This window comes from Podarcis vaucheri, assembly GCF_965113315.1.
Source record: "Podarcis vaucheri genome assembly, chromosome: 7".
Lineage (NCBI taxonomy): Eukaryota > Metazoa > Chordata > Lepidosauria > Squamata > Lacertidae > Podarcis > Podarcis vaucheri.
The window spans coordinates 30,112,417-30,122,142 of record NC_138765.1 but is presented as its reverse complement, the minus strand read 5'-3'; the positions used below and the strand labels follow the sequence as shown (position 1 = coordinate 30,122,142).

Below are 9,726 nucleotides of genomic sequence, written 5' to 3'. Positions count from 1 at the left end.
GACCATGCCTTGAAAGAGCAGAGGAAAGGTAAGTGTGAATAAGCCTTCATAGCCACCACATCTCACCCTTAAAAAGCTAGTGGGAGGAGTTTGGCTGTCGAGATATTTTTTCAGCTGGTCTCACGGTCCCTGATGTTGCTGTCAAACTCTCTAGCTGGATCTTGGGTGATCTGCACCTGTAGCCTGATTTGGACCATTGCAAACCTTGAATAAAGCTTTCAATCTACTTTATCCACATGCCACATAGAAGGGGGAAAGTTATGTGTCAAGACCCAACCAGATGTTGCTAATTTGCTGCATGTGTCCTGCTGCTGTGTGGATATTGAGCAGCTGCTTGGTGCTGTTGCTGTTGCCACCTGTAGGAGTATGCAGAGGAGAAGCAGGGTGAGCATATTTCCGTGCTTAGGTGAAATGGACCCTCAAGTCATCAGAGGACGGGTAAAAGTGATTTTCTTCGTTTTGGTTGTGCTTCAGAAAAATATATAGGGGGAAAGGCCATTGAGTTGGCATTGTTTTTCCCCCCATTTTCTAATTTACACAGCCTGGGTGTGTAAAGCCAGTTGAATAGTGTGGTGTTTTAAAAAATACAATGCATCCTGAGATCTTACTGTGGAAGCAACTAAAAATGCAGCAACCAAAAGTAGTACAGTCCAGAATAAGCTCCTTTAGTCACTTTGATTTTGTGGTAAAGCTCACATTTTACCCCTGCTGATAGCTTAGACCGTTGCAAATAAGTCTAACCAAAGGATTCCAGTGTTTAACTCCTCCATATATCAGATTAGACCTATACAATATGCTTTTAGATGCATCTCCACAGTAAGCCGTTTCTTTGATAAAGAATTTAGCGCCGACCCGGTTTCTTTATCGCATGCCCCAAGGGCCTCCCTTCTATGCATTAGCGGCTTGCCTTCCTCACACCAGGAGCAGGGTAATTTAATTGCTTTGAATTCTGGTTAACTTTAAGCCATTTCAGTTGTCTCATCATAAGTAACCATGATTTCCCTCGAAAACAGTGGGAACGGCACAAAGCTCTTGCTTTGAAACATTAGGCTTTATAATTTTGGAGGAATGGGAATTGTAACTGATGCACTAGTCAAGTGATTTAAAATAGTACGTAGCCTGTGAAGTTGAGTGTATTGTGGGAAATGAGTAGTCTGCATGCAGTGTCAAGGTTTCTTGCCTCCCATTTGGTCCTTTGTAGCATCCCAGGACCCACCTCCATGATGCCCCCCTCCAAAAAAAAAAATCTGTTGCTAGGGCTATTCTACCTCCCTTGCCTCTTTCCTTGTCTTCCCCACCTCCCTTCTTGGGCTCCAACTATATGAGCTCCTTCTCTCCTTGCAGCTGATCCCTTTCATCTTTACTTTCTGGGACCCATCCTACCTCCTTCCCTACCATATTTCCCCTGTGCTTCATTCCCAGTCCATTCTCTTGGGTTAAGGAAGAGCAAGCGAGCAACTCCTTTCCTGAGGCAGCCACAAGATATCTGACTATTTCCAGGATTATTTGGGTGCAGATGTATCAGGCAGTATCTTTGAAACCACCACCTAGTTCCTGCTTACCCGTACTGGAAAAATAGTGAAAGGGATAGAGGGCTGTATTAACAGCAGCAGAGAGGGTGAGTATATGTGGTATTTGGCTGCTTGGTGTTCATGGTCATGCCTCTTGACCAAGCACTGAATCCATACAAAGCTTATTCTGCCTTTGGACTGTATCCAGCAACTTGGATTCTAATCACTAGCTACCAAAGTAGAGTATGTTAAGATTTGATCAGGGGCCTTCTGAGTTGTGGTTTTTAAAAGAGCCATCCTCTTCCAGCCCCTAAAGCTCTGTAATAAATCAATGAAAACTGGGTTATCTGGAACAGCCTGAATAATTTTTGCCACTAATAAACACTTGCCGTCAATATTCTTGTAGCAGGGATGAAAGGGGAGCACGGGACAAAGAAAGAAAAGAAAAGATGTTGAAATATGCGGACTGCACACAATCATAAGAGTATAAGAAGTGTAAATGTAATGGTTGTTGCTCACCAGAGAACATATTTGGCTCTCTGGTGTCACTAGGCAACATGCTGAAAGCAATCCATCCTCCCTGTGACTCTAAGCACAGAAAGGGAGAATACCGTATTTTTCGCTCTATAATACGCACCCGACCATAACACGCACGTAGTTTTTAGAGGAGGAAAATCCGTAGGCATGCCACCTGTAGGCATTCCCTCCATAACACGCACAGACATTTCCCCTTACTTTCTAGGAGGAAAAAAGTGAGTGTTATGGTGCAAAAAATACGGTGAGTGTAAGGCAGTGTGGTCAGAGCATCCGACCAGTGAGTCGCTCCTCTCCTCTCCTCTCTTTTTATTTTATTTTAATGCTAAGCCTTTTCATAACAACACGAGAAATTTGGCCTCATTTCCCATTTGGTTGGCAAAAGATCAAACATGAACAAAAACTGTTTTAGGTTGCTGGTCTGAAATACTGCTGCTGAATACATTTTGGGTGGACCACACTGTTGCCTTACTGGGCACAAGCACCCTTTTGATGGGCGGTTTTAATTTGTAGGAGGGTGTGCTTCTCATACAAACAAACAATATTTGCCTTGAGATCTAGCCACTTAAAACTGTGATTCCTGTTCTTGGTTAACATTAACCATGGGTAAGGTCTCTCTGTGCTGGCCAAATGCTTAACCGCACCCCAGAGAAGGCAGGGAGTATACTTTGCTGATTTGCTTCTCCAACCCATTGGCAGCAAATGGGTGTTACAGCTGCAGAAGTTCACAGTATGCAAAATTGCAAAATGTCTGATTAACCTCATTTTCATGATTAAGTAGCACTGTTGCACTGATTGTACTACTCTGAAGTAGTTATCCTCAGATTTGGGGGACCCCACCTTCTTCATTTTTGATGAATGGAGCTGAAAATCACAAAAGTATATTACTTACCTTTCCAGTCCTCCAGAATTTGGGATTTTTCAAGGGTTGGGTGGTGGTCTGCAGCAAAGGTAACTCCCTCCCCTACTGATGCATGACTTTCCTGATGATGTTTCTTGTTTACTTTTAATAGGTGTGGTGTATAAATAAGCAAAAGATGAAATAAAACCTGCCATCCAATCAAATACTTCCAGTTGACTGGCTCAGTCTAATCAGTTGACTGGACTAAATGTATGAATCTGCTACCTAAGTCTCAACACTGGCACCTTTTTAGAGGTTACTGAAGGAAGGTGGTGGTGTCGCTTCTGTTGAGTTAGTTTACAATTTTAATAAACGAATGCTCACACTTTCTTTTTTCAGGTATAGGGGAATCTGGAATACAGAGTAGTCCCTATGAGAGTAACACACAAGAAGCAAAATGGCCTAAAAACAACAAATGTGGTTAGTTTTGTGACAGACTCTGATTCAAAATATTTATTTTTTATCATTTTAAAAAAAGAACACCCATAAGATTCAAAAGATTTCTTGGCACTGTTTTCAACTGAATTTTGATAGCGTCTGTCATCCATGGTTCTTAGTGATAGAAGAGGCCATATTAGTTTAACTGTATATCTGCCAGCTTTCAATAGGAACTGGAAGGAAAATTTCCTGGCTGAATGGGCACCCAGCTGAAATTACAAGGCTGCTAAATTGGTTTGGGCTTAGACTGAAGTGGTATATTCGCGGCAAAAATGGGGCTCCCCATCCCTTTTATTCCCATTAACTTGAAAAATAGTTGTGAACCCAGCCATCCACCCTGGTTCTCACCCAGGGCACAAACAAATTCACGGGTCACCCCAAAGCCTCTCACAAGAAAGAAGATTCTCTAGTCTCCTGCTCTAGGGTTCATGAGCAGGCACCAAGGTCTGATAGAGCTTCCCTAGGCTGAATGAGTTTCACTATGTTGTCTGAGCATGAAGTAAACTTGCTTGACAGGTGCTTCTTTCACCAGGGTTAGCTAATCATTGGTCCTTCAGATTTTTTGGCGGCCACCAACTTGGATGGTTTTAAAAGAGGATTAGACAAACTCATGGAGGATAAGGCTGTCAGGAGGATGGCTGGGTTCTGCCTCCACTGCTGCAGTATGCCTCTGAATACTAATTGCTGAGAATCACAAGTAGCGAGAGTGCTGTTGTGTTGAGGTCCTTCTTGAGAGCTTCCCACAGGAGGCATCTGGTTGGCCACTGTGAGAATGTGGTTCTGGACTAGATGCAGCAGCATTTTCTTAAGTTTGTATGAGAAGGGCATTCAAACATTCTTGCAGATGCATAGAACCCCGTACATGCTGTTGTGAGTTTTTGATGGCAACTGTGCCAAAAAATGGAATTTTAAATTGGGCTAGTGAATGCATTTTTTAATTGTACCGCTGGCTGCAGACTAAGCTTGCTTGAGGATTGTGACCTTAGAAAGCTCTGAGAAATAGGTAGCCTTGGATTGCATTTTTCAAAAGCGAGAGGCCTTGTTTAGGGAAAAGCCTGGCAACTGACCAGTTCTAGTCTCTTAAGGGTGGATATTTGTCATTTTCACTTCCCCTGCCAGCTGGAGTCAAGCGTGCGAAGGGAAAGCAAAAAAGTTATGTTTGTACATACGTGTCAATGACCCCATGCCTCAGAGTCTTTCCCGGAAGGCCAGTTTGATGATTTCTTGGAAGTCTCTCCCAAACCATGCTCTTTGGAGTTGGAGAATTTATTTTCCCATAAGGAAACTTTTAGGAAGGCATGACAAAGACAGCTTTTTCTGAGATTTGGAAAGATATATATATAAAATTCCTACACTCCACTCCTCTTCAGCAGCTCCTCCTGGCTTCTGTGAAAGGCTTCCTCTGGTCTCCCAGCCAAGCATAGATCAGGTCCACATAACATATAAGCAAGAGACAAACAATAGCTTTTAAGAAAGGGACTTTGAGTGAGGATTTGCTTCACACCACCCTTCTGTCTCCTCTAGTTTTGAAACAATACAAAATCTTGTTCAACAGAAGAGAAATTAGGTTGGGTAGACATAGCTTGAGCAGCCATCGTTCTTCCAAACCATCTTGCACTCCAACCATCTGTTGTCATCTCTAACCATCTCTTGGAGAAGGGCCGTAGTTCAGTGGAAGAGCATCTGTTTTGCAAGCAGAAGGTCCCAGGTTCAATCCCTGGCATTTCCTGGTAGGGCTGGGAGACACCCTTGTGCATAGCCAGCCTCATATACACAACATGATTAAGTCTAATTAATGCATTAAGGGGTTAATACCATAGAGTTAGCTGTCCTACCAGGTTTACTTATGTCCACTTCCCCTCACCTTGGGAAGAAATGGGCAATCAAACATTTGTTCTTAGCCTATCTTAGAAGCTCAAGAGGCTTGAGCTGGTTGTTCTAGCTCAGACCGCATGGCTCTCCCAAGCCACTCTTTGAGTTCCTATACCAATAATTTAGGAACTTTCACCACTTTGTAACTAAGTCAAATTTTACTCCCTGTGCAACTTTCTGAAGCTTTTGAATCTGACCTTTGGAGAGTTTGTAAGTGAACTGTTTTTAACTTAACAAATGTGTGATCTTTTTCTGTGCCAGAGCAAGTGGAAAACTTTGGAAGGAACTTGGAGGGCATATTTTAAAGGTCAAAAAGTCTATATTTCTACTTTACTTTGCTGCATATTTTTTTGTGATTTTAAATCAATGCTGATGCTTTGTCAACAAAAAGCACTTGCCCCAAACCTGGATCTTGGCAACAAGGGAATTCTCCTTCCTTTACATCTATTTTGAACCAACAGTCTGAACCCCTGAAGAGTTGCTACCAGTCAGTGTAGTTAATAACTGAGCTTGGTAGACCCAAGGGTCTGAATTGGTGTAAGGCAGCTTTCTATATTTCTAGCTTATCTCCAACCACAGCTTCAGAACATACTGTAACCAATGCTCCCACATCTTTCGTGGCCCCAGATTTACCTCCAGAATGATGACATTGCAAACTAACACATGTTTGAGCTGTGTATCACCCAGTTCATTTAAAAAATAATAATTATGGACTTGTAGATTTGGAAAAACCTCTGTGCATATGGCACATTTCCCTCAGGGTTGGGCATAAGGCGAAATCAATCGATATAGCAAAGTTTGACTACAATGCCTCACTTTGAGAAATTACAGTGGTACCTCTGGTTACGAACTTAATTCGTTCCGGAGGTCCGTTCTTAACCTGAAAACGTTCTTAACCTGAGGTACCACTTTAGCTAATGGGGTCTCCCACTGCCGCCGCCCTGCGATTTCTGTTCTCATCCTGAGGTAAAGTTCTTAACCTGAGGTACTACTACTGGGTTAGTGGAGTTTATAACCCAAGGTGTTTGTAACCTGAGGTACCACTGTACCCCTTTGGCCTTTTCTCAGAACAAGGCAAGGATGGTGTGGAAAGGGAAGCAGAGAGTTAGCATAGCCATTACTAATCAACTGGGAAAATTATAAAAATTAAGAGGTTAGAGCAGCAAGTGACACAGAAGAAGTGGGTGGCAGAGACAGGAGCAACTCAGGTGGCAAAGTATTTTGTGCCAGCCCAGCCATCTGGACGTGTTCATTTTAAATTTATCAGTAAGGCCTGGAACTGTGTCTCATTTCAGCACTATTTGCCCTAGTTCCTCAGCCTTCATGTCCAGCTTATAAGATTTCCAGAGGCATCTGGTTGGCCACTGTGGGAGATATGATGCTTGATAAGATGCAGCTTTGATCCAGTTCAGCAGGGCTCTCCTTAGGCTATGCCTCAACCTTGTACAAATGTGATTAGGGATGCCAGAGAAATCCTATGGTCAGGAACAGAAATCAGTCAAGTGAATAGGATTCATTCACAGTGTTGTTTGCAGATTTAAAAACTATATGCAATTAATGACTTTATTTTATTATTTTTAAAAAAAAGATGATTCCCTAACTTTGAAATTGTTGTTGTTGTTTAGTCGTTTAGTCGTGTCCGACTCTTCGTGACCCCATGGACCAGAGCATGCCAGCACTTTGAAATTTATGTTATGCAAATTACCTTAAATACTGGGCAGTGAGATGTATAACATAGTATGTGGCAGAAACCGAACTGCAGCTGAATGGAAATGGCACTGATTATGACAAATATAGATTAGAACAGAAATTCCTGCCTTCTTACATCAGTACCAGTCACCTTGCCTTTTCTGTCTGCCTTCTAATCTGTCTTTCAGTGTGGCGATTCATAAGGGCTATATATGCAGCAGTCTAATATCCAGATAGGGACGCGGGTGGCGCTGTGGGTAAAAGCCTCAGCGCCTAGGGCTTGCCGATCGAAAGATCGGCGGTTCGAATCCCCGCGGCGGGGTGCGCTCCCGTTGTTCGGTCCCAGCGCCTGCCAACCTAGCAGTTCGAAAGCACCCTCGGGTGCAAGTAGATAAATAGGGACCGCTTACTAGCGGGAAGGTAAACGGCGTTTCCGTATGCGGCTCTGGCTCGCCAGAGCAGCGATGTCACGCTGGCCACGTGACCCGGAAGTGTCTCCGGACAGCGCTGGCCCCCGGCCTCTTGAGTGAGATGGGCGCACAACCCTAGAGTCTGTCAAGACTGGCCCGTACGGGCAGGGGTACCTTTACCTTTAATATCCAGATAACCATAAAATGTCTTTCTCTTTTTCTTGCAGATGATGAAGTTTGCTTGGGAAAACTACAAGCAATATGCAATGGGGAAAAATGAACTGAGACCTCTCACTAAGAATGGGCACATCGGGAACATGTTTGGTGAGCTGAACAATTTGCTGGAACAATTTCAACTGTTCAATGTTTAGGAAATAGAAAATTAGATTAGAGGCAGACATACATACATTAAGGACTGACTAAGCCCATGGTGGAGCTACACTTTCCCCTTGTAGGACAGATGTACACATTTCGAAACTGAATCAAGGCCGGGAGCAACAGTCCTTTCTGTTTCCAGCAGAATCTGGGCTGTGTAGAATACTGATTATCTGGCCCATACAACAGCCATGAAGCTTCTCCCTGACAACTGGGGAGAGAAGGTTTTAAGAATCCTAAGGAATTTGGGAAGGGTGGAGGGACATAAATCTGTGCTGGAGGCTGAACAGGTATATATGTCTGAAGAGGAAGAAAAGTAGAGGGAGATTGGAAGGGGGTGGGGGGGAAACAGGCCAAGTTCCTGAAAGGAGATGTGCCTTAGGGCCTTACATGCTAGTATCATCGCTTTTTAAAATTGCAAAAGGTAGGTATGTAAAAGCAGTTGAAATTAGTTCTGTTCTGAAAAAGCTCACATGAAACCATTCCCCTGCAACATGAATTGTCAGACCAGGTTTCCCCCTGTAAATTCACTCTTTTAGATGCAGTCCAGAGTTATGACCAAGTTAACTGCCCTTTTTACATAGTGGAATGAAGATTACACAATGTGCAGTGATTGCAAAATGGTTATTTAATGACCTCGCCACACAGGCAGATCCCTACTGAGCCAAGCAATGGGGAGATTACTTTACAGTCAAGATCATGGGCCCTGGTTGAGCTGAAAGCCCCTCTGGATTTCCTTCTGAGGGCAGAGAACAAGCAGCAGAACATTAGGACAAAAACTGTACAGCTTTCAATCATTTGGCTGATTTGAAAGGAGAATGACCCTGCTTGGTCCAGATGCACCAAGGAGCTCTCTGATGCTCCAGGACCAAGCAGGATTGCTGTCCCTTCACATCAGCCAATAAGAGGCAGCAATTCTGCTTAGCACTGGGGCCGGGTGTGCCAGAGAGCTCTTTAATGCACCTGAACCCAGTACTAAGCAGCCTTGATTCTTCTATCCCCATCAACTGGCAGAGAGGGGAGAATCAAATACCTTTCTCGAACAACATCAGCAAACTGCAGCCATCAGTGGTAGGGAGGGAAGAAACAATGACCTGTGCTTGGAACATGCGGCCAACAACGTCCCAGGCAGGAACCCCACATAAAGCACTCTGACTGAAGGGCAAGACAAGCCACCGGTCAACTTTGGCCTGTAAAGCTGATCCTGATAAGGATTTGCCCTGTGGAACAGGAAAGGTTGCCCCTTTCCTGTCTTGGGCCCTGCTTCCAAGCTTCTGTGAAGGAGAGGTGGCGGTTCTGTGGCTTTACTCTCAATCTGAATCTGTAGCTCTCTGAACTGGCCAAGCATTTCCTCTCAAGTCAGTTCTATTCAGAGGAAGATGCCTCTCATGAAATATTGAAAACATGAATCAATATTAAAGGCTTTGCTTTGTGTGCTTACTGGTTTGTATAATTTTCTCTTTAGCCGATTATAGTGTTTTGGGTAACTCAAATGCTTATGCTGCTTAGGCAGCTGGTATTCTCTTTGTCGGCCTCTTTCTACTCTTTCCCTCTCCCCTCGTGCTTTTCTGAAGCTAAGCAGCCTCCTTTGTCACTCAACTCCCCATTGCCATCACCTTTTGATTTGACAAATTGATTTTTTTTTTTTAAAAGTTAATTTCTATACAGTATAATAATCTCTAGCCAGCACTACGTAAAGCTGGAAAAGCATTATAGCTGTTCCGATTTAAACAAAATTGTTGAGGCACAGTGTAGGCTGCTGGTTTGGGGAGTGACATTTGCTGCATTTGCTTGGAGTGCTTTAGCATGGAGGACCCTTGAGGCTGCCAGGGGGGTTGTTAGGAATTGTGACGGCCACCATCTGTAACCTGGATTTCAGCCCATCAGGTCTGGGCACTCTTGGCATTTAGTCTCTCTCATTCCTTTTCCATCACTTGTGTATAGGATCAGATAAGGACATCTGGCTGTTGCCTCTCCACCATCACCACTACCACTT

General features: G+C 43.7%; 1 protein-coding gene across 1 annotated transcript in view; it reads left to right on the top strand.

Moving 5' to 3' along the window:
- MAN1C1 (mannosidase alpha class 1C member 1) overlaps window positions 1-9,726 on the top strand; it is a 129,375-nt gene that overhangs the window by 45,629 nt on the left and 74,020 nt on the right. Inside the window, exon 2 of the mRNA XM_082231641.1 lies at window positions 7,583-7,679. Within this exon, the coding sequence (XP_082087767.1) occupies window positions 7,583-7,679 (97 nt within the window). The remainder of the gene's footprint in view (window positions 1-7,582; window positions 7,680-9,726) is intronic.